Source organism: Prionailurus viverrinus, chromosome D3 (assembly GCF_022837055.1).
Source record: "Prionailurus viverrinus isolate Anna chromosome D3, UM_Priviv_1.0, whole genome shotgun sequence".
Classification (NCBI taxonomy): domain Eukaryota; kingdom Metazoa; phylum Chordata; class Mammalia; order Carnivora; family Felidae; genus Prionailurus; species Prionailurus viverrinus.
The window spans coordinates 69937194-69961845 of NC_062572.1; the positions used below are offsets into that span (position 1 = coordinate 69937194).

The 24652-nt window shown below is 52.3% G+C and overlaps 1 protein-coding gene across 8 annotated transcripts in view; it reads left to right on the forward strand.

Moving 5' to 3' along the window:
* The window catches only part of CTIF (cap binding complex dependent translation initiation factor), a 298093-nt gene that overhangs the window by 184819 nt on the left and 88622 nt on the right, over positions 1-24652 (forward strand). For 7 of the 8 annotated variants that reach the window (XR_007145892.1, XM_047828162.1, XM_047828169.1 and 4 more), the window contains 2 exons: positions 19798-20290; positions 22844-23143. Coding sequence is in view for 7 of the 8 variants with exons in the window: in XM_047828162.1 (XP_047684118.1) it covers positions 19798-20290; positions 22844-23143 (793 nt within the window). In the remaining variant the exon portion in view is untranslated. The remainder of the gene's footprint in view (positions 1-19797; positions 20291-22843; positions 23144-24652) is intronic. The other variant, XM_047828168.1, reaches the window with a different exon arrangement.

A 24652-nucleotide genomic window follows, 5' to 3' on the forward strand; every position in this document is an offset into this window, starting at 1 on the left:
TTTGGCTTCATGGGCCTGGGGCCTGTAGGCATGGGCACCCTGCTGGGACCCTGGCTCACCCCTCTTCGCTCTTTGGCCTGTGGAATAACTTTTCTGTCCCTCCTCGGTCTCTTCATCTTTGAAGAGTCACAAAAGAATCACCACCACTCATGGGAGATGGGGTGCATCCCTGCTGTGGGTGTTGCACCCATACGGAATGGGTGGCATTCCAAAATGGCGGCCTGGCAAAGAGCAGGCATTGGATTGGCCCCTGAAAGCTAAGAGGCCCATGGGGGTTGCTGCTCTATAAAGAGTTATGGTTCCAAAGTTCACAGATGCCTTTTGTTAATCCTTCTGTAAGGAACTGTGGGAGAGAGCCGTGATGATAATTGGAATATAAGCTCCCGCCTGCTCCCTCACCCGCCACCTCCTGTCCTGTCCCACATCTCAGATGTCTGCCCAGCCATCTCATGTGGCCCAGATTGCTTCCTGCTCATGTGCCACAAGTCCGACAGGCTTGCCCATTGTACTCAGTAAATTCTTAGAGAGCGTGTTCTGTTTTGAACGCTCTACGGTTATCGATGCACGTAGTACATCCGCCCTTTGAGGTGGGTACCCTCATATGCACATTTTACAAGTGAGGAAACGGAGACACAGAGAGGTGACGTAATTTACCCAGGCCACACAGCAAGACAGAGGCAGGGCCGGGGCCTGAATTCAGGCAGGCTGCTGGAGGGTCCTCCCTAGGACAGCTCCCCTTCGTCTCTTAGCTCAGCCTCTCATGACCTCCCTCAACTTCCAGTGATCCAGCCGCTCCCCGGCTTGGTCGCTGCGGCCCCGTCCCTGATCCTATTCTGACTATCCAGCTTCTAGGCTTAGACAAGCCTTGCTCCAGCCAGAGCCAAGCCTCCTGCTCTTCCCCAACCGTCAGCACGAGAGCCTCAAAAGCTGGCCCTGACCTAACTTTCCAGAATCTCTTCCCATCACGCCACCCCCACCGCCCGTGTGCCCTGTGTCACAAGCAGCCAGACCACCAGCCCGGGTCTGAGCGTGCCCAGACCTTCCTGATCATCACCCTCATAGAAATCCCACCCTCGCTGCAAAGCGGCTCCTGAGACCCTTTCTGCAAAGAGGTCTGCTGAGGCTCCAGCCTGCAGGGTCAAACTAGTTGTTCCTCTGTTTCCCCGTGGTACTTGTGGCAGGATGATGGGGAGCGAGAAGGGCTTTATAGCCACCGGTCAGGGAGTTGTGGCTACCCAGGTCATTGCCCTTGGCCTGCCTTGACTGTTCCTCTGTGTCCCCGGAGAACATAGAAGCTCTGGCTTCGGAAGGAGCGGGCCGCACTCCCTACACCTCTCTCCCTCGGTGGTCAGCTCGTTGGGATCCGGAGGCCGCCAAGAACAGCCCATTAAAAAATTACTAACAGGTTGTGGAAATATTACAGTGTTCGAGCTTAACGAGTCTGTAGAAATCATTCTCTCGAGCCTCCTCTAGCCCCTCTGGCAGATCTGGAAAGAGAGCCTGGGCTCTGCCCCGCTTCCCACCCTCTCGCTGTGTGACCTAGGCAAGTGACTTAACCTCTCTCGGTCTGTTTTGTCAGCTGTACAGTGAGGATAGTAACGTTGCCCTCTACCCCCGTGGGGGTGTGGGGATGGTTGAATACGTTGGTTTGTGTTCTGAGAACAGTGCCTTAGGCCTAGAAAGTACCACTCGAGTATCATTCCTTGCCATGGTTGTTGTTGCTGTTGTTATTACTATTAGAAAAGAGAAAGGGGCCCAGAGAGGTATTTTTTTTAGCCCAGGGGCACACAGCTGGCAGCCCCAGAGCTGGAGTGCAACCTCGTGGAGCCCAACAGAACCCAGTGGCTGCTTTGCCCCCTCCCTTTCCTTTGTTATGTGTTTCCAGGAAGTGGGTTATCAGTGCATCTAAGGTGCCACCGGGAATGAGAATGTGACTCCCACCCAGGCCCACCCCACAGCTTTTTGGCCATAGGGCCTCCACCTGCCCCTCAACCACATCACGTCCCCTCCTGGCCAAGGCCACGGATTAGAGGCCCTCCTTGGTTTTGCACCGGAAAAGAATGGCCTCACCGAGCTGTACTGAGAGGTTCCGTCCCTCTGTTCCCCTCCCCTCCTCCTCACCTGCCCTCAGGCCAAACTCACCCTTGAAGAGAACAGAGAGCCAGTGAATGCTGCTGGGACCAAAGCCCCCGAGGTCTGACGCCCAGGCCTCTGAAACAGCCTCCTAGTCCTCAATCTCAGAAACCATTTCCCACAGCCCCCCAGTGAGAACCTCGTCATCCATTTCCAGTGGATCTTGACATTTCCTGTAGTGATCCCGCCCTCCAGGAATGAACTGTGTACAAGGGCTCTAAACACGGAGATCCTTACCATCAACCTGGGGAGAGGTCCTAGGGACGGACGGCATCTGCCACAGGCCAGGTGACCGGGATAGATCCCCCGCTAGGGCGCATGTGAGACCAGTGGGGAGGAAGTTTCAGTGGGGCAGTGGATGGGTGTCAAGGGTGAGGGAGACAGGCACCTTACAGCACAGGGCTCGGACCTCCAGTGGGTTTAAGGCTTTGAGACTTCCCCAAGGGCCAGCCAGAGAATCCAGACCCTTCTGAATACTCCACACAGGAACTGCAAACCTGAGGTCATGTGGAAGAGGCCAAGCTTGCCACGGAACCCTGTGGATGCAGAGGGGGCGTCTTCTGGGCTCAGACCTCCCAGCTTCACACCCAGTACCCGGAGTCCCAACTTGTCGCTGCTGCTGTTTCCTGAATGCAGCTATAGCAGCAGCAATGGGGGCTCCCTCTCCAGCCCTGGGGCAGGCACGGGGCCAAGGGAAGCTTATTTAACCATCAGACCTTAGGCAGTACCCCTTATCATCATTCCCCCACTTTACAAATGGGAAACTAAGGCAAAAGCCAATAAGAGCCTTCCCTGGGGGGAACAGAGCTGGGAGGGGACAGGGCCCTGGTCTGAACACAGGCCTGGCGTCCAGAGTCCGGCTGCTACCTCCATGCCAGGGGTATCTTTTCACCCAAACGGCAAAACTGCGTGGCGTGAGAGCCTGCCCATGGGTGTGAAGTGAGTGCCCGGCTTAATGCAGGTGGGAGAAGCGTGCCCAAGACGCAGCCCCCACCAACCCATCATTCAGCAGCCCCGTGAGCCACTTTGGTGGTTTTGACCATTCCGCAGCTTGAAATTATCTTTATTCTTAGCCAAATATTTAATTTTGACCCATAATGGACAGTTGGTTAAAGGCAGGAAGCATTAAAGAACACCGATATTAAAAGGCTGGCTCCTGAGGAACAAACAAGTGGTAACAATTCTGCACATTTGCCTCGGGTGCTCTGCCCAGATCCGGAGTCCCGTTCATGTGGTCGGAGTCCCTGCGCGGCGGCTCCTGGAGCTGCAGAGACCCAGCTCGGCCAGCATCCGACTCTGTTCTTGGAGAGTCGAGACCGTCCATGCTCTCGCCCGTCTACCTGGGCAGAAGTGACTGCCAGTGAAAATTTCCTGAAACTTCTCGGGTCTCGCCATTTAGAGAAAAGCAAGACAATTACAAAAGCAAACTAGTTGGTTTGTATTTTAAAACAAACAAACATAAAATTCAAGAATTCCAAACAGCGGGCCATGAGATCAGTGTTTGCCTTTTGTTTCTTTTTCTGCCTTATATAGTCAAACGCTAGCCTACATGTTAATTTATATCTGCTGCCAAAGCACAATGTAATGGTAATACGTCATTTTGAAACTTCTTTGTAGCAACCGTGCGTTTGCTTCCATAACTCATTTACAAAAATTGAAGAAGGGCGTCATTTGCTAAGTGGGAGAAGGTCAGATTTTTGCCGTTATTCATGGATGTTATTAAAAATCAAATTAAACCTGAACCTTATAATTTACTCAATAACATATCAATATAAAAACCATGTTTTAATTTTTTTTAATGTTTATTTATTTTTGAGAGGGAGACAGAGTATGAGCTGGGGAGGGGCAGACAGAGAGGGAGACACAGAATCTGAAGCAGGCTCCAGGCTCTGAGCTGTCAGCGCAAAGCCCGACATGGGGCTCGAACCCACAAACTGTGAGATTGGGACGTGAGCTGAAGTCAGATACCTAACCGACTGAGCCACTCAGGCGCCCCAAGCCATATTGTACGTAAAATAACTTTTTTATCATATACCATGAGAAATGACAATATATGCTTTAAGCTCCTAAGGGTGTTTGCAAGATGCTCGATCACCATGAGAGGAGTTCTCAAAGCTAAAATGCTGAGCAAGGCTGTGGCCAGCCCGCTAAACTGCCTCAGTTTCCACGGTGTAAAAATCAGAAGAATAAAAATACACCCTTTTCCCTCATTGAGGGGCTGGGTCTCCTGGTGGGTGACATCCAGGCCTGCCTCGGGGATCAGTCTTGTTTTGGGAAGCTCGACCCTGCAAGTTTATCCAAAAGGGCAAATTGACTCATTTATGATGGTTCATGGGGTCCACCCAGGCCCATGTCCCCCTAGGATGTCGGAGTTTGGCTGCCCTTCGAGACTGTGCTCGGACGCTTGACTTCCATTAAGGACTTCCTATGGTTCTCAAGGACACCAATGCACAGTGAGCTCTGTGTTCACCTCCAGTGGGGCCATCCCTCTGGTGAGGCATCTCTACCTGTGCTGGGTAGACTTCTCTGTGGTCAATTTTTTTTGTTCCCTTCTGGGGTTTTTACATATGCAACTGACTTAAGAAAAATTGCCACCTTGTATTTGCTGAGTGTGATGTTTGTTCTGGAATGTCCTCTCCACTTCTCCCCTTCTAACCAAATCCTACCCGTATTGAAAACTTTTATTTTGACGAAATTTCACATTCGGAAAAGTTGCAAGCATCGCACAAAGAATTTTCATATATTCTTCACTCAGACATTAGCGTTTTACCACATTTGCTCTATTTTCCTCTCCCTCGTCTACTTTTTTTTCTGACCTGCTTGAGAGAAAATTGCCAAAATGATGCCTTTTTATTGCTGAACGCTTCACAGTGTGTTTTTTTGTGAAGACATTCCTCTCCACGGCCACAGTACAATGATAAAAATCAGGAAACTAACATAGACTGGATGCTATTATCCACAGCCCTTGCTTCTTTCTCAGCAGTGATCCTAGATCCTGGCTCATATTCAGTTGTCACGTCTCTTTAGTTTCTTTTAATCTGGGGACAGTTCCCAAGTCTTTGTATTTCATGACATTTGCTTTTTTTTAAAAGAACGGCCGGTTATTTTTGTAGAAGGTTTCTCATTTGGGATTTCTCTGGTATTTCCTCAGGTTCCATGCACATGAGTGATGTTGTGTCCTCTCAGGGCATCGAATCAGGAGATCGGGGCCGTCCTGTTGTCCCATGACTCTCAGTGTTCACTTTGATTATTTGGTTAAAGGCAGTATCTGCCAAGTTGCTCCACTGTAAAGGCACAGAGTTTTCCCTTTGTAATTAAGAAGTAGCTTGTGGGGAGATACTTTGAGACTATGCCAATATTCTGTTTTTCCTCAAACTTTTACCCACTGGCCTCCAGTGATGATTATTGCCTGAAACAATTATTATTATGACGTTTGCCAAATGATTTCCTAATTCCATCATTCCTTCTCATTTTTTCTCGTTGTCTTTCTGCTGTTTGGGGACAGTCTCTGATTTTAAACTCACTACTCTAAGCCTCAAGATCCCTGCATTTGGGAGGTAGGGAGAGTAAGTCCTTGTCAGCTGTCTGAAGGTCCCCGTATATGTGCACCGAATGCTGCCGGGCAGGGTTTAATGTGAAGGCCATCAGCACCCTGCTTTGAGTTCCTTGTGCTCTGAAACATTCTAGCCCAAGAACCCATCTGCTGGGCAGCTGGGTCCCCGCACGGCTGGGTGGGGGTTGGGGTCAGTGATGTGCGTGAAGCTGTTGAGTGGCACTCCCTCTGCTCTAACGTCTGGCCATGGACTTGTCAGTTCCTCCAACCCTGGCTGAAAAATGGGGCCAGAGGGAGGCCCTACTCTAGCTAACTCCATTTCACATTCCCTCTCCTTCCAGGATGGAAAAACAGCCCTTCAGGGACGGAGCAGACCTGTCAGTAATGAATTGTGAGGGAGGAGGTTGTCCCGGGAGGCTGGCCGTTATGCGCGGCTGATGGAGTGAGGTGGGCAGGCAGCCGGTAGTGTTTCCCGGGGAGCCCAGAAGCTCAGGGATGCTCTGTAGCCGTAAAGCCAAACCTGCTCGGGTACTGCCCTGGGCGGCTCTGCTTCCCATAATGGAACCGTCTTCCGTCACCTTCCCCCGCACCTGCAGGGCTAGCCGAGAAGGCCTGCCGTACCCTCCCAGGGCTGGCTGAGGCAGAGGGAGAGCGGGCAAGGTTTATCATCCAGCCCTGAGATCATTACCTTCAGCTCCGCCTCTCTCCTGTTTTCCAGTCACGGGGTCCACTTGATTGATAAGACAACTGAGGGACAGAGAAGTTAGGCAACGTGTCTGAGACCACCTGGCTAGATGTGGGCCAAATCGGGGTATACCCGGTGTGTCCTGTTCCCAGGTTGTCACAGCATCATGCTGCCTCTCCAAGTGAGGACTGCTGGGATGACTGCTGAGACCCAGTAGGGCTTCCTGGAGGAGGTGCTAATTGCAGAAATGGCGGGTTCAGGAGAGGAGGTCTCCATAGCTGTTGGTAATTGGACGCCTCTTGTGACAGGGAGCTCACTACATTCCCAGGCACACACACACACACACCCCCCCCCCCCCCGCCTTTATTGTGAGGCAGCTCTCCCTGTGAGGAAGTTTCTTCATTATGGGCACTCAGGCTGTGTCTCTGGGCTTTCTTCCCCATGGTTCAGAAGGGCTCGGCAGTTGGTCACACCAGGGATTTAAAAACTCTTAGGAGACTTTCTCTTCCTCCTCCTTCCCGTGTCCTACCTGCTGCAGTTTGAGGGCTGTTCCATGGCCCTCGTGGAGATGGTGAGATGGCCATGAAATAGGGCTAGTTCCCAAATGTGCTCTGAAGTCAGCATGTGGGGTAAGCGAGGCCGTGTGGGACCAGCTGTGGTGGCCCGGCATTAGCCTGGGAGTGAAAGAAGTCACTGGAGGTGGCCCCCATGCCTGTGGGGACCCCTTGGGCAGTGCTTCTCTTAGGATGACAGTGTATTTCGTAGTGAAGAAATCCGTCCTGAGAAACCACGTCCGGATTGTAGCCCTTAGAGGCCAGATTGGGAGCAAAAGCCAGGAGCTGGATGTGCTGGGGGTTCCTCCTTGATTCTTAGCACTTGAAACAGCCTATTTCCTCCAAACCTCAGCTCTCCCACTTGTACTGTGGGTGTGCTGATGTTCATCACTCCTGAGCGTCTGATGGATTCATGCGACTTGGAAAACCACAACATATTGTTGTTACAAGCAGACGCTAATAGAACACCACAGCTCCTTCAAACTCCCAGGAACCTCAAGAGATGGACAATCTGTTTGTCCCCATCTTAAGAAGGAAGAAGCTAAGGCCCAGAGAGGTTAAAGAACTTGCCCAGCGTTGCACGGCCGGAAGTACAGAGCCAGGATCTGAGCTCTGGGGGGCTGGCTCCTACATCCACACTTGGAGCTCCGACAATATGTTGCCTCTTGGAAAAGTCTGTGTCAAGCACCTTCTTATTCTGGGCTGTGGTGGAAGATATACAGTGCAAATTCATACCCGTCGCTGGGCCTCCTCGGCTCTTTAGGAAAAGCGAGCGAGAGTCTCAAGCCTCCAGAGAGGTGGCATCAGCCAGGCTTGGCTTCCCCACGTTGATTCACATGATCGGGTCAGTGTAGCCACAGGGAGTTAGGGCTGGAAAAGGGAACATCCCAGCTGACACTTAACCGGCTTCCGTGGCTGATGTCTGCCCGCCTCTGAGTGAGCACCCAGAATGGACACGTGGCACAGGGGATGCCCGGACTCGCCAGCAGGCTGCACTGAGGGTCCACGGGCGGACCTGAGAGACGGCAGGGGCTCTGCTGGGCAGGAGAGAAGAGCGAGGGCCACCTTCTGGAAACACTCTGCCGGGACAGCCGCATGCTCTTCCCATGACATCACACTGCCTAAGAACGTGTGAGGCCAGGGATTCTTGGAATGCCTGATTCACCCTGGAGCAAAAATAATACCTTGTATTTATAATGTGCCTTTGTTCCCCAGATGCTCTCTTGGCCTTGATTGTATTCTAATTTCTGACCAGCCTTGTGACCCCAGGCAGGAATGTAGGCAAGGTGGGGAACTCATCTAAGGGAACACCTCGAGTGGGGTGCTGGTATTCCCATTCTACAGATGGGAATACTGAGAGATGTGAGGAGTCTGCCCGTGTGCCAAAGGTGACCGAGAGGTTGGCCACAAGCCCTGGATTACCAGGGTTGTTGGGAGGGGCACCTGAGAAATGCCTGGGCAGCTGAGCGAGACCCGGGGTCTGCCGCGTATACCCCAAAGAAGAGCACTCCTCCACGGCCTTCTGTGCTGCCCCAAGATGGAGGAAGGTGGCCAGAGCCCGCAGCTCCTGCTTCCCTCCCCCAGGGTTCAGCAGCGAAGCCAGAGGGCCACCCCAAAAACGCAACCTCCCAGCCACGGGAACTAGCAGACTGTGGGGAAAGGATTGTTCCCAGCACAGATGGAAACCCCAGGGCCACACGTGGCTTCTGTGGTTTTCCCCAGACACGGCGGAGCCAAGGCTGGAAGCCGGATTTCCAAACCTCGACTCGGGGCTCAGTCCAGAGCCCTCCCAGGCTTTGCCCTCTCACGGGCCTCAGCTTCCCTGTTCCTCGTGGCCTCCGGCTCAGCCTTTGGCCTTTGCTTCTGCTTATCTAGCCCTGCTTCCGCCACACGCTGCCAGCCCGCAGTCCCTGCCCCCACTGGCTTTGGCCAAGGCCTGGGATCCTCTGGATTTGGATTTGGATTTCAGTGGCTCAGCAGTGGTGCAGGCTGCCCTGGGCCCTTAGGACCCCGCAACGGGTCTCAAGTCCATGAGGCAGGAGAGCGTAGTGGTTGAGGGTACACATTTGGAGGTCAAACTACCTAAATTCAAACTCGGGCTCTGCCTCTTGCAAGCTGTGTGGCCTCAGACAAGTACTTACCTTCTCTGTGGCTCATGACCTCTCTGCAAAATGAGGCTGGCAATAGTGCCTCCCTCTTAGGGTGAAGTCGAAGTCATGCCTGGCACAAGGTCAGTGCTACATACATGTTAGCTTGTGTTTATTACTTTTACTCTATGTTCTCAATTATCTCAGTTCCTGTCCCGTCCTTCGGGGCTGCTCTGGGCAGGGCTCAGAAGGGCTGCACTGGGTTTAATGAGTGTTCTGCCGGGGTCAGCTTGAAACTCTTAGTAGTTTTTGAACAAGAGGCCCACATTTTCATTCTGCACTTGGTCCCACAAATTATGAGGTCTGTCCTGCCTCTAGGACCAGAGTGTCAGGGACCCCTGTGCTACTCTGTGCTTCCTTTCCCTCATGACTCTTGTCCCTGGTTGTAGCCAGTTACCTTATTTCTGTAATTAATGGATTAGTGTCTGTCTCTCCAAATGGATCCTAAGTTGCATGAGGGCATAGCCCTGTGCCAGGGTCATCGCTGTGTCCCCAGGGCCTGGCACATTGTGGGGCTCACTGGAGGCATGCATGAATCAATGCCCAGCATCCCCCCCACCCCCGCCGCCCCCATTTCCCAAGGGAGATTTGGAGAGGGTCTGCCCCATCCTAAGGAAGTGGTTGCTCTTAAGGCCATGCAAGAAGAACGCACAAGGCCATTCAGTGGCGTGGATGAGGGTATCAGGCTGTAATCACATTAGGAGTCTGAAGAGCGGGCCTCTGGGGAGCTGAAGAAGGCTGTTTGGAGCCCAGATGGGATTAGGAAAGGCGTTGAGATACTCCTGAGGGACAGTTGAACAGCTTTGGTCAATCCACAGCCCCTGCTCCCCTCAGAATGTTCCAGGAGCTCTGTGGCCTTGGGCAAACCCACTGACACCTCCGATTAACCTCCAGGCAGAGCGGAATCTCAGGACATGTTTAATTAATGAAGCAATACACGAATCAGCCTTGCCTCTCATCATTCGTTTGTACGTGTGCCCTGTTAACTGGAAAAGTCTTTCCTCTGCCTTCAGGGCACAGAGGTACCATTCAGATTAGCCCCTCTCCTTTCCACTCCAGAGCATTCCCTTGGCCAGGTGAACCTTTGGATTCCAAAGCTTTTCGATCCGTGCAGTGAAATACCGAACTTCTTACACGAACCTCGGCCTCAGCCGGCAGAGACCTCAGTCTTGGATTGTTTTCTACCCGGCCCTGAGCACAGGGAGAGCCCCACAGGCTGTTGGAGCAGGAGAGCCAAAAACTCTCCTCGCCGTCCAAGGCCACGGGGGTGTTCCTGAAGCGTGCGGGCACTCCCCTCCAGGGACTGTCCGGGGAGCCCAGTGTGGGGAGCAGGCCTGGTGCTCAGCGAGCCAGCCGGTAATGCGCTGCTCTCATTGCCATGATGGGGATGGCGGCCTGGCAATTACAGGGACATCAGGTGGGGCGGTTCCCCGGCTATCCAGACAGCAAGAAGACCTCAGATGAGTAACCGTAACATCCGGCCGGCCATGTAGCGTTTCGGGCAGGACCTTAGAGTAGAGACACAGATCAGAGTTCCGGTACAGGCTTCGTCACTAACTAGCTGGACAGCCCGAGGGCAAAAGGCAACCTCTCTGAACCTTGGCTTTCTCATCTGTGAAAGCATCGCGCTGTCACTCTGTAATCCTCACAGCCGCCCCTGAGGGTGGCGGCTGACACGGCTGGGAACGGACACAGAGCCACACAGCCGCGAGTGACCCAGCCAGGCTCTGTGCTGGCTGCAATCTCCCAGATACGCCTGCCAAGGAGGGTCCTGCAGAACAGACCCGGCAGATTTACATCATCTCATCCAGCCCCTTGGGCACGGTAGGTGCTCAGTTGATAGAGGCCACCGTGATGCTGGACCCTTTGCTAAGCCAGTGGCGTTTCCCTCCGTTGGCTCCCTGAAGAGGGAAGTAAGTTCCCCTACAGTTTTCCTTAGGAGGCATCCCAGTGTTTTGCAAACGGGGGTGGGCGTGTGTGTGTGTGTGTGTGGCCATGACCTTGGTTTCCAGGCCCCACATGCCTGCGCTAAGCCAAGCGGCCCCAGAGCTGCAGAGAACCCCTGTGCCTGCCCCTGTCGGGCTCACCTCCGCTCTCGTGTTGCCCCTGTGGCTGGGACGCGGAAGGTGGGACCCCGGACAGGGCGTGTGTAGGTGGGCAGGAATGGGGGCGCCTAAGCGAGTAATAAGCAGTCATCACTTTTCCTGAAGGCAAGAAATATGAGCCCATGCATAGTTTTAAAACCACTTGCCCTAGGAATTTTGCGCTCAGAAATTTTTAAGCAGACCTACAAATTATGTGGTAAAGCGTCCGACATGGAGAGAACCATAATAAGTCCGTGGCCCTCGGAATATCTAGTTGGGAACAATTATGAAATAAAAAATGAACAGAGAGACGTTTGTCTGCATTTGGACTGCTGCTAGAATCATTCTTTAAAACAAAATCTGAAGTCTTTCTCCCTCCACCCACCTCCGAAAATGCAGCTGTGGTGTGGAGAACTTTTTTTATTTTTGTGTTTCTGTTTTTTTTTTTTTTTTAATAAAAGAGCGCAGTCTTAAGAGTGAAACAAGACGTCTGATTTCAGAACCCCAAGAAGGAAGAATAAACTAAATGAGTGGTAGAAGAAGCATCCTGACAATTTCCATTCTCCAAAAAAAAAAAAAAAAAGGCATATTTCCCTACCAGCAGGTGTTACCAGTAGCACAAATGGAATATTAATCTTCTCTCCTAAGCCATTCCTCTCCCCACTACCAGGACCACCAGAGAAAACTTGCCCAGAGACATTAGAACATAACAAGCAGAGAGGGAGGTGGGTTTTTGCCCCTTTATTTCGCTTGCAGAACAAAAAAAAAAAAAAAAAAAAAATGCATGTCTCCTGTGTTTCCAAAACCTGGATCCACACGTCCGTGTATCCGGGACCAAATACTTCCCTGCCTGGCCCCTAGGAGCCAAAGGAGCTCATCCCCAGCCAGGCCAAACCTAAACCCACAGGTTTTGGGGTGAGCAGTGAGCTGGCCCCTACAGGAAGGTATCGACGAAACCCAGGGCCAACAAACACAGAAGAGAGAGGAGCTGGTTTGGGCCAGCTCAGCCAGCAACCGCTGACAAATATTTGTGAATGGCCAGAGCAGGGAAGCTTGGGTCTCCATTGTTGAGGACCGAGGCCCAGCCCCTAGTCTTTTCCAGTGGCGAGGGCTCTCTCAGCCCTTTCCCAGGCCAAGGACGTGGGCCTCATGTGGCCATCGCCACAGCAGATATCGGCGAGTACTCGGCCCTTCTCTCCTTTGCTGGATCTCAGGGCAAAGGGGACGGACAGGAGGTGGACAGTGGGTGCTGGGCTAGCTGTCAGGCTGGGCACACTCCTGAGGGTGTGGGGAATGTCACCTCCCTGAGCCTCAGTTGGCTGATCTGTAAAATGGGAAGAGAGCCTCTTGACCAGCCTGCACACAGACACTGGTCCCAGCAGTCGGTGGCCCTGAGAACTAATAGGAGCCTTGAACAGGAAGGAGGAAAAAAGAAACAAAAAGCCTTCATGCCCATTGCCTCCAATGGCATCTGGCCTCTTTCTTGCCCTCCATGCCCCCCAGGGGCCCCCCAGCCAATCTCCTTTGCCATCCAACCCCATATCAGCAGCCTTCTTTCTTTTGACTCCATTGGTCTTGCCTGCCCAGTAGGAGGGGCCCCTTACGGGTGGACTCCCAGGCCTCCCCTCCTGTCCACAGACAGCACTCTGTGTGCAAAAGAGCTGCTACCCAGGCAGAGCGAGTCTGAGAACACCCACTAAATGCCCGACAACTTGGATATTCTTGGTCACTGCTCTGCTGGCAGAGCTTGCTCCAAGGAGTGGCAAACTAAAATGACTTGGAATTCCAGGCCCCCCAAAATTTCCGGCAAGAACAGGAGAGTGAGTCTCAGCAAGACCTGGCTAATTTCTTTCTGAGCCCTTGACCACCAGCCATGTAAAAATTAGCTCCTTTCTCCTCCAGGTGGAGGATTTGATTTGATTTGTTTTGTTTTGATTTGATTTGATGTGTTTTGGTTTGTTTGGGGGTGGGGGGGGTAAGGAGGATGTTGGGCAGAGAGAGGGAGATCCCTGATAATGGCAAGTAGGAAGCCAGACAGTTTCAAGACAGATGCTGGGAAGGACTTGGTCAACCATCATTTGGGGGCATTCCTTGGGCCATAGCTGCAGGCACCACAATTTTTCTAAATAAGGATGGGAAAAGTCATGAGAATCAAGCATTATCTGCCAGGGAATTTCCAAGGTTCTTCTCTGGGCTTAAAAATTACTCATACTCAGAGAACAAAGAGGGTAGGAGGAGAAAGGGTGAATTCTTTGAAAGTAATTGAAAAATAAAAGTAGGGGGGATTCACAAAATGTCACAGGCGTGTGGTTCCCTGAGGAGTTGGGAGGGCCGTGGAATTTCTCCCAGTGGCTCTCCCAGTGTAGGTCAGTCCGTGATTCTCAGGTGAGGGCCTCGGGCTTCTGAGCTGACTTGTGTCTCAGGCATCTGGATTTAGGTCTGGGCAGTCTGAAGGCCAATGGGTGATCCCTGGGAAGAACTGACTCAGTGACTCACTTTGCGGATGGGGCCCCACGCTTCCCTGGGCACCTGTGCTCTCTACCCCTGCTCTGCTGTGAATGCAAACTGACAGTCTTCCAGGACTTAAGGCACTGGTCCATTGATGATTACTGTTTTTAGAATGAGTCCATTCTGGAGGGGGGGCACCTGGGTGGCCCAGCCAGTTAAGCGGCAGACTTCAGCTCAGGTCATGATCCTGCAGTCCCGTCGGATGGAGCCCTGCACGGGGCTCTGTGCTGACAGTGCAAAGCCTGCTTGGGATTCTCTGTCTCCCCCCTCTCTCAGCCCCTCCTCCACTCACGCTTTCTCCCTCTCTCAAAATAAATAAATAAACTTTAAAAAAATTAAAATTAGGGGTGCCTGGGTGGCTCACATAGTTGAGCGTCCGACTTCGGCTCAGGTCGTGATCTCACCATTCTTGGGTTCAAGCCCCGCATCGGGCTCTGTGCTGACAGCTCGGAGCCTGGAGCCTGCTTAGGATTCTGTATCTCCCTTCTCTCTGCCCCTCCCCTGCTGGCTCTCCATCTCTCAAAAACGAATAAACATTAAAAAAAAATTTTTTTTTTTTTAATTTTTGTTTTTTCAACGTTTATTTATTTTTGGGACAGAGAGAGACAGAGCATGAACGGGGGAGGGGCAGAGAGAGAGGGAGACACAGAGTCGGAAACAGGCTCCAGGCTCTGAGCCATCAGCCCAAAGCCCGACGCGGGGCTCGAATTCACAGACCGCGAGATCGTGACCTGGCTGAAGTCGGACGCTTAACCGACTGCGCCACCCAGGCGCCCCTAAAAAATTGTTTTTAATTGAAATTAAAGAAAAGAAATGAAAACTTAAAAAAAAAAAAAAGAGTGAGGCCACTGGGGAGTAAAACTAGATAGAGCCTTAGGTGTGCTGGTAGAGATGAGGGGTGTTAGAGGAGAAGCCTTTTGCACCCACGTATCGGGACAGCACGGCTTTTTGTACCCAGTATGCACTTCAGACCCAATGATGAAAAATACCAGGCAGGCCTCATGAGAAGGGCCCAGGGCACACCCGGTCAGCCGGCCTCAGTTCAATGTACCAGGCTTCTACAGATGTTTCTACAACGACTCTTAAATTATTAAAATAAATACAGACAACTAGAAACCCTGAACATCCTATATAAAAATGGACATAAGAGGACTCCAGAAGGTGGAAAGCAGGCAGACTGGCTGGGCACCATGGCACTCGGGCCACGGCACCGTGGTAACTTACCAGAGTTTTCTTCCTGGCCTCACAGATCCCAGACTTGGAGGTAAAGAAGTTGGCAACCCAGAAATGCCAGTAGGCCCAGGCAGACCGGAAAGCCCCAACAAAAGCCTGCCCTCTCTCGCTAAAGGACCAGGAAAGGGGCAACCTTACAAGACAGAAAACTCCTGGACAGTAATGCTCTACTCTAGGCAAACCTCCCAGGAAAAATGTGGGCTCCAGCCTGACCCACACAAGCAGAGGTCAGTGGGCCTGACCCACACGAGCACAGTCACCAGGCTGAGGAGGCACCCAAATACTCCACCAGGGTGGGGTCAGAGAGGCCGAGTGAGGAGTTAGGACTCGTCCCTGTGGGGCACTGAGCACCCCTTCCTCTGTGTCAGTGGGGGCCACATGGGGGCCTTGAATCCCACCCCATTTCTACCAGGTACAAGGCTCCACGCCCCCCCTCCACCATGGTGTCAGTGGAGGCCACGTGGAGAGTAGCAATACGCACGCTTCCCCTCCCCGCCAGGGAGGCATCGGTGTGAGGGGCCCGAACTCCCAACCCCGTACCGCAGTAAAGCAGGCCTCCCTTGGGGTGTCACAGAAGGCCCAGTAGGAAACCCGACCTGTACTCCCCACTCGGTAGTAACAGGGCACGGCAACCCTTTCCACTATTGGAAGCAAGGTCAGAGGAAGCCAGCTAAAACAGTTCTCCATGAGCCCAGAGGCTCATAACACAATACTGAAGATGTCCAGATTTCAACCGGAAATCTCAGAAAGATCTCAACTGAGTAAAGAAAGACAATAAGACACCAATACCAAGATGACAGAAGTGTTAGAATTCTCTGACAAAAGATTTTAAAGCAGCCAGCATGAAAATGCTTCAAAAGAACATGCTTGAAACAAATGAAAAATTACGTCTTGGCAAAGAAATAGAAGCTATAACAAAGAACCAAATGAAACCTAATAGTTAAATTAAAAACTCAATGCGTGGGTTCAACAGCAGAATGGAGGGACAAGGGAAAGAACCAGTGTACTGGAAGATAGAATAAAAATGATCCATGGGGCGCCTGGGTGGCTCAATCGGTTAAGCATCCGACTTCAGCTCAGGTCATGATCTCACAGTTCGTGGGTTCGAGCCCTGCACCAGGCTCTATGCTGACAGCTCAGAGCCTGGAGCCTGCTTCAGATTCTGTGTCTCCCTCTGTCTCTGCCCCTCCCCTGCTTGCTCTCTCTCTCTCTCTCTCTCTCTCTCAAAAATAAACAAACATTTAAAAATTAAAAAAAAAAAAAAGATCTAATCTGAGCCACACAGAGAAAATCGACCAAAAAAAAAAAAAAAAGTGAACTGAGCTTCTGGGACCTGGGGGTCCATAACAGCAAATCTAGCATACATGGTCTCAGACTCTGTAATGTAGAGCAGAGAAAAAATGGGCCTGGAAAATTATCCACAGACGTAATGACTGAGAACAGTTTGTGTGTTGCTGGTGGGAGTGTAAAGTGATATAATCTCTCTGGAAAATAGTTCAATAGTTCTCTCTCTCTCTCTCTCTCTCTTTTTGTAATGTTTATTTATTTTTGAGAGAGAGAGAGACAGCTTGAGTGGGGGAGGGGCAGAGAGAGAGGGAGACACAGAATCTGAAGCAGGCTCCAGGCTCCGAGCTGTCAGCACAGAGCCCAATGTGGGGTTCGAACCCACGAACCACAAGATCATGACCTGGGCTGAAGTCGGATGCTCAGCCAACTGAGCCACCCAGGCACCCCTCAGTAGTTCTCTTTTTTTTTTTAAAAAAAAATTTTTTTCAACGTTTATTTATTTTTGGGACAGAGAGAGACAGAGCATGAACGGGGGAGGGGCAGAGAGAGAGGGAGACACAGAATCGGAAACAGGCTCCAGGCTCCGAGCCATCAGCCCAGAGCCCGACGCGGGGCTCAAACTCACGGACCGCGAGATCATGACCTGGCTGAAGTCGGACGCTTAACCGACTGCGCCACCCAGGCGCCCCAGTAGTTCTCTTTTTAAACCAAGTAGCTACCATATGACCTAGTAATGGCACCGCCAGGCACTTATCCCAGAGAAATGAAAACTTAACAAAAACCTGTGCACAAATGTCCATAGAAGCTTTGTGCACTGTAGCCAATAACTAGAACCCACCCAGATGCCTTTTAGCGAGTACATGGTTAAACTCGCTAATACATCCACACTGTGGAACACTACTCAGCAGTAAGAAGGAACAAACTAGGGATACGTGCAACGCCCTGGATGAATCTCCAGGGAGTGATGCTGAGTGAAAAAAGCCAATCCCACCGGGTTACATACTGTAATGTATGTAACATTACCACCAAGTGGAATTAACAAGGTGCAGCAATTTACATGTACTAGAGGCTCTTGTAACAGATTGTAAATGATTCCATTTATATAACATTTTTGAGATGACAAGTTGTAGACGTGAAGACTAGATTACTTATTGCTAGGGGCTCAGGAGGAGGTGGTGGAAGGGAAGTAGGTGTGGCTGCAAAAGGGCAACAGGAAGGCATCCTTGCAGTGATGGGAATGTTCTGTATCTTGACTGTATCAATGTCAAAATCCTGATTGTGATCTTGTACCAGAGTTCTGCAAGATGTTACCATGGGAGGAAACTGGGTAGAAGATGCAAAAGATCTCTCTGTATTATTTCTTACCGGTGCACGCGAATCTGTAATTATCTCACAGTAAAAAGTTTAGAAAAATAAATTCATGTTCTTTTAGAAAACACAAGTAAAAAAAGAAAAATCCTCATCCCATCCCCCAGAGTTAACCACTGTTAGCATTTTGATGTGTTTCCTTCCTGATGTTTCTGTGTTGTTTTTTTTTTTTACGTTTTTTAAAATTTATTTATTTTGAGAGAGGGAGAGTGTGCGAGAGGGAGAAAGAGAGTGCAGGGGTGGGATAGAGAGAGAAGGAGAGAATCCCAGGCAGGCTCCGTGGTGCCAACTCAGAGCCCAATGCGGGGATTGACCCCATGCAGAACTGTGAGATCATGACCTGAGCCGAAATCAAGAGTTGGACACTTAACTGCCTGAGCCACCCAGGCGCCTTTCCTTCCAGATTTTTCTATGCATACAAATATTTGCCTTAAAAAGTAGCACCATGCTACACATAGGACAACACATGCTTTCTTCCATCAACCAGAGTGAAGTCTTAACACCAGGTTCTTAACATTCCACATTGTTTCTCACTGTTAAACACTGCCACGATGCACAAATTGTGCCTACATCCCTGTGCAAGGCTTTTGAGTATTTCCTTTCGATAAATTGCCACCAAGTGGAATTAACAAGGTGCAGCAATTTACATGTACTAGAGGCTCTTGTAACAGATCATCAAACTTCCCCCCCCCCAAGAAACACCCTAATTTCTACTTCTAACATGCGATGTATTGTCTTTACCATTTGTGTGGAAACAAAACACTATACACCTGTCTCCCACTTAATAACTTTAATTCCCCTTGAAAACCCTGCCAGGAGGCAAAGCTTTTCAATGGGAAAAAAATTGTTTTCATTAATTTTAACGGAAAAATGATATGTTTAACCTCAGTCCAAGATGCCTCCAGATTTTCACGGATACGAAATTGTCAAGTGAACATTGAAACTGAGTTTATATAAGTAATAATAGTTTCAAAGTAAATCAATGCCTTTTTTGGGTTCATAAAATTCAGTGCCATGAAGGTCCGCTGTCGCCACCAAAGGGACAGGTTGCAGTTCTCCAGCTGCGCATCCCATAAAGTCAGGGCATGGAAAACACTGGGGGGTGAGCGCAAGAGTGCTTCCAGAGATCGATCAAAATGTTTGGGGTTCATCTCCTGTGCACACCTCAGATTTGTTCCATTGTCATGTTCTCTGGCTTAGAAAATAGTGTGTCCGGTAAATCGGTGAGTCAAATGTCGCTTGTGGGTTAGTCAGCTCGGACCCCCGTGACAAAATACCACAGACGGGGCAGCTCAACAACAGAATCTTTTTTTCTGAGAGCCCTAGAATCTGGAAGTCCAAGACTGAGGTGTCTTCTTGGTTTGTTTCTTCTGGGGCCTCTCCTCTTGCAGATGTCTGTCTTGCTGTATCTTCACACGGTCTTTCTTCTGTGTCTACATCCCTGGTGTCTCTCTATGTGTCTAGATTTCCTCTTATTATAAGGACACCAGTCCCATTGGATTGAGGCCCACCCTAACGGCCTAACGGAGTAACTCAATCCCCTCTTTAAAGGCCCGTATCTTTAAATACAGTCACATTCTTGGGTACTAGGGATTGAGTATTCAACATGTGAATTGAAGGGGTGGGGACACACCATTGAGTGCATAACAGTTTCTTATTGCATATTTTGTTTGTGGGCTTGGGGGTGAAAATGTCAATGTACCCCCCCCCCACACACACACACACGCACACAAAGTTGTTGAACAAATGATACAACTTCACAAGAGCCATGATGGTAAAAATTGATTCACAGGATAGCTGTCACCAGATACAGGTCTATGTATGTATCTTCTCCGGAACGTGCGTAGACTGCATTGGGAGGAGTCCCAAAATGGTAACAGGTGCATCAAGAGTACAAGCTGGGTGGCTGGGGTCAGAGTCAGGAGGATTCACGATCTGCTCTGACGCATCGTGTGACTTTGGCTCCCCACGCGTGTGCTGATGTGTATTCTAACAAGGGCAGAAAATACGACTCGAACTCAGGGACTGACTTGACCCCTCTGTAATCGCAGGCCCCCCGTCTGTCTCGTGCTGTGCTGTGTCCACAGGCCCTGCCGCGGAGTCGGGCACAGAGGAGGTGTCCAGTAAGGGGGTAGACAGAACGAATACATGAACAGCTCCGTGAACTGCTCGCGCAGCATTTGGACACAGGGACCCTGAACAATCCTCCCAGTGACCCTCTCTGTCTTTCCTCTTCGGTTTGCAGACGGCAGCAGAGGCCTCCGGGAGGGAACAAGCCCCAACAGCATGGTGACCACCAGCCGGTCAGTGCCAAACACAACAGGGACCACCAGAAATCCTACCAGGGGGGCTCGGTGCCTCACCCCTCAGGGAGGCCCACTCATCACGGCTACAGCCAGAACCGGCGCTGGCACCACAGCAACATGAAGCACCCGCCAGGCGACAAGGGGGAGGCAGGCGCCCACCGCAATGCCAAAGAGACCGTGACCGTGGAGAGCCCCAAACTTGAGGATGCCCTGGGGGACACCGGGCACGGCGGCCTCGAGCCCCCCCGCAGCCCTGATGCCCCAGCCTCAGTGGCTTCCGAGAGGCTGCCCCCACCGCAGCCGGGGGGTCCAGAGGCCGAGACAAAGCCTAAAGACAGTATTATTCCCGAGCGCATCGGGGAGCGGCCCAAAATTACCCTGCTCCAGTCTTCCAAAGACAGGCTGCGGCGAAGGCTGAAAGAAAAGGTACCGGTAAATGAATTTTCGTTGTTCTCTTGTACCAGGGAAGACATCGTGAGGTAGGCACTTTGGTAGGCGGGCTCGGGTTTGAGGCGGCCACCACTGCCTCAGGGACTGCTGGCCACCGGAGGACTGGCCCGTACGTGAACCCCCTCCGGCACATTCCGGCTCCTCACCTTCTGGTCCCCCAAGAGGCCGAGGTGGGCGTTGGGCACCAGCCCGCAGCCTGGGAGGGAAGGGGAGGAAGAAGCATGTACCTGAGGGGGATGGGAAGCGCGCAGGGAAGGCTTGGTTCTTGCCTCCAGCATTTTCTGGGGTCCAACACTGCCCTGACAGTGCTAAAGGGCATTTGGGAAAGACTGGGAGCTTGTACGGTAAGGACGGATGCTTCCCCCCAAGGTAAGCGCCGGCCAGCTGTGGTCCCCACCAGGGTCGAGAGCAAAGGTGAGTCGGGCAGAGTGCGAGCGGGTCTCGATTTTGCCATTCTCCTCCTTGATCCGCCAGCGGCCCAGGAGGCGTCTAAGGGACAAAACTGAAGGAGGCCCTCAACCCCAGCCTCATACGGGTGCCAACTGTGCTCCGACACCAGCCCTGAGAGGAAGGGCCTTCGCAACTGTTGCCCCCACCCCAGCAGCCTCTCTTTCTTCACTGTATCCTGACCGTGGCCCCCAGAGCCCGGTTCGCTGATTCAAGGGGACGTGTCCCTGAGCCTCTAGCAAAGGGATAAGGCTATGTCAACGGCAGCATCGTGTCCACTGTGCTCACCCTGGCCCCCCTTCCCTGCCAGGGATGCAGGAAAGGTCACCTTGGAGAGGAACTGCTCCTGAGAAAGGCCGGCTGGCCCCGAGCCCTCCCCACAGAGTCCTCATTGTGGGGCTTCTGCGGAGCTCGAAGCTCTGGGCTTCTCTCTGGCCTCTCACTGCTGCTTTCTTTCCTCCCCCTTTTGCCTGAAAGGCCAAGCCCAGGTCCACACTCGGGCAGGACAAGGCAGGTCAGACCCCTTCCCCAGCCAATGCCTGAAGCTGCACCTGCGTCCTCCACAGCCCTGAGCTCCTGCCCCACTGCCCCCGGTGGGGGAAGCAGCTGTGAGGTCCAGAGGGAGAGCCTCCCTCATTTCCTTCCTTCTCAGGCCGGTGGCATGTGGTGACCAGCGTGGTGACAGTGCGTAGGGTCCTCCTAAAGACCCGCCGAGACACATTCCTCAAAGCCTGGCCACAGAGAGGGGATTACTCACTAAATTCCCTCCAGTCCTACTAAATGTAGCTGGTGCTTTAGGGCCCAGCAAACCACCTGCTGCTCCTCACTCTGCCTTTGACTGGCTGGGTGACCTTGGACAAGTCCCCTAACCTCTCCGAGCCCCCGTTGACTCATCTATAAAATGAAAGCAACACCGCATACCTTGCAGACAGGCCATGGCATGCATAAAGACCTCCTGGGTGGTTCTTACTTTATATACTGCCCGGGGGCCCAGATGGTGGGGCAGTGGGGTGGATAAAGAAGGGATTAGAACGGGTAAGATAGGCCCACAGCACCCATACACGGGTTTCGAGCACTCCCCTTAGGTGAGGCCTCCCGGATTCCCAGAGCAGGAGGACATTGGCTAAGGCCGTAAGTAGAGCTCAGGGGAAGCTCGACATCATCCAGCCGCCGCATCTTCCCAGGAAGTAGACTGAGGCCCAGAGGGTGAAACCACTGCCCACAGCCGTACAGCTAGAGGCAGAAAGCAGGTTCGAGAACTCTGGTCTGTGCCTCCCGGCCTAGAGCTCTCCTGGTTGGGAATAGGGGGGCAAGCGCGGGACCCCACTTTCTGTCCCTGACCCTGCCCTTCTTCCCTGATCTCCCATCCCAGTAGGTAGGGCAGTCACATTCTTGGCCACCCATCCATTGTATTTGAATAAATACTTTTGAGACTATCAGATCTGTCCAGGCCCGGTGTACGTGCAGTGAACCTTCTTAAAGGTGTAGAGTTAGCTGTCTGAAATTTCCTTCCTAGCAGTGCCCATCCATTTAGTGGCACACTGGAGGGCTCCCTGGGGTATAGCGTTTGTTACAGAAGGCCAGCACAGTCTCCACAGGACATAAAACCAGGGCCATGTTTATCCGGATCTGGGAGCCTGGAAAGCAAGGTGGCCATTCCATGGGCACCTTTTACCAATATAGCAGACATTTTGAATACTTTCCTCCTTCCTGCCCTCGTTTTCTCTTTGACCCAGTTTTTTGTTTTGTTACCTTATTTCATCTTTCACAAGCCCCATTGGGTCATTCCTAGCTTGAGACCTTCGATGGGCACGTACACAAACAGAACCAATATATGTGGGAATCCTGGGTAAGAGCTAGAACTTGCAAGAAAGATCAGCCCCTAAGAGCCAAGAAAAAGGTCGGCAGAGGGCCTTGGTGGTTGGGGGTCCTAGGTGGAAGTCAGCATTCCCAGAGGGACCAGACCTCAGGTTCATGAAGGTAGGGCTGGGTCCTTGCTGGGGGCAGCAGGCCTCCCTCCACTGGCCACCCCCAGTGGTATCCTCGGCTCCACTGAGGCACGACTCAGTTTGTCTCCCACACCCCCAGGACGAAGTGGCCGTGGAGACCACCAACCCTCAGCAGAACAAGATGGACAAGTTGATTGAGATCCTCAACAGCATGCGGAACAACAGCAGTGACGTGGATGCCAAGCTCACCACCTTCATGGAGGAGGCCCAGAACTCGACCAACTCCGAGGAGATGCTGGGAGAGATCGTCCGGACCATCTACCAGAAGGCCGTGTCCGACCGCAGCTTCGCCTTTACGGCCGCAAAGCTCTGCGACAAGATGGCACTCTTCATGGTGGAGGGGACCAAGTTCCGGAGCCTGCTCCTCAACATGCTTCAGGTAACCGGACACCGACAGCTGAGCCTCCCCTCCCCCGCCCCGCCGCGCCCGCCAGTGGGTTATTACTAGAGAGAAGGCTGCAGATTCTGACCACAGTTGAACTTTTCCCAAGTTCCACCCTTGCCCGATTAATTATAGAAAATAAAAAGGCACTTGAGGGGCACGGGATGAGTGGCCGGATTTGCGTGTGTTTGTGTGAGTGATCCATGGTTACAATGGACCAATATAATTTTATAGGTGTTTCGTGTTTAACCAGCCTTTCCCTCTTTCTATTTCCACGATAAGAGAGCTGATCCTTGCTCTTCACCAGTGTCTGCGCTTTGACCTCTCCGCGTCCGAGCAGACGTGAACCGGGTGTAGACTTCACCTTTCCTCCTCCCGCCCCGGACCACCACCCCCAGGCCCTGGAGGTGGTGTGGCTGGAGCTGAGCAGAAGGTGCAAAGGCTTTGAGCAGGAGAGGTGTGATCTTCTTGCCGATACACTGGGCTTCCTGAAACCACTCTTAGGGCAAAAGGGAAGTGTGGCGACCTAAGACTATCTTGTTCCTCGGTGCCTTCCGGCTCAAAATCCCTCCTCCCCCCCTTTTCGCTTCTTCCTCCGTGGGTTCCCCGCATCCAGTGCTGGTTTCGTGACCGTGAGCGTGTAGTGTCGGTAAGGGTGTGGGTGCGCAGACTAAGGCCAGCGCCGTTCCATCCCACGAGCCAGGGGCCGATCCCTGCCCTTCTGTCACGGGTGCTAGCAGGTAAACTGGTGGCATCAGAGGAGAGGTAGCTGGTGGCCCGGCATGGCCACCATGGCTGGGGCCTCTTGGCTGGAGAAAAGTCTTCTGTAGTGTGACTTTGTACCTTAGGCTAGTTGAGATGTGAATTGAGTTTCCAGCCCAGGTGAGGTGAGACTAGAGCCTGGCGGTTCGGAAAGCAGGGGTGCAGAGCGGGCAGAGACCACCTGCGGGTCTGTCTGAACAAGGGCGACCGTGTGACAAGTCATCCAAACTACAACCGTCCTGAGAGTCGCGAGGGCTCTGTTTGTAATTACGCCCAGACACCAGACATAAACCAAGGCATGTGGTCGCCTTGGTCTCAACCACCTGGTTCGAAGTCTAAGGTCTCCTCCTAAAAAACAGGGAGGAGGGAGCCCCCTCCCCCCCACATGCTGCCCACAGGGCTCCATCCCCGCCCTCCTCCCCTCTTCCTGGGGAGAGCCTGCTCACTGCAACCCGAGCCCTCGCTGGCCAGCCTGGCCTGCTTCTTTCCAGCTCCAGGCCCCGATCAGGTTCCCATTCCTGGATCGCCCACGCTCCCCTGGTGACGAATTCCCGCATTACCTGAGGGATTTGCACATCGGGCATGTTCCTCACGGGCCGGAATGTCCTGGGAGAGTGTGGAGGGTGACGGCCGGGAGCGGCCTGTCTGCCACGTCCTGCCAAGCATGGGGGAGTCAGGGCCGGGATCGGCCATTCGCCTTGGATTTAGATCTTTTTCCGAGAAGGGCCAGGATAGGACAAGACT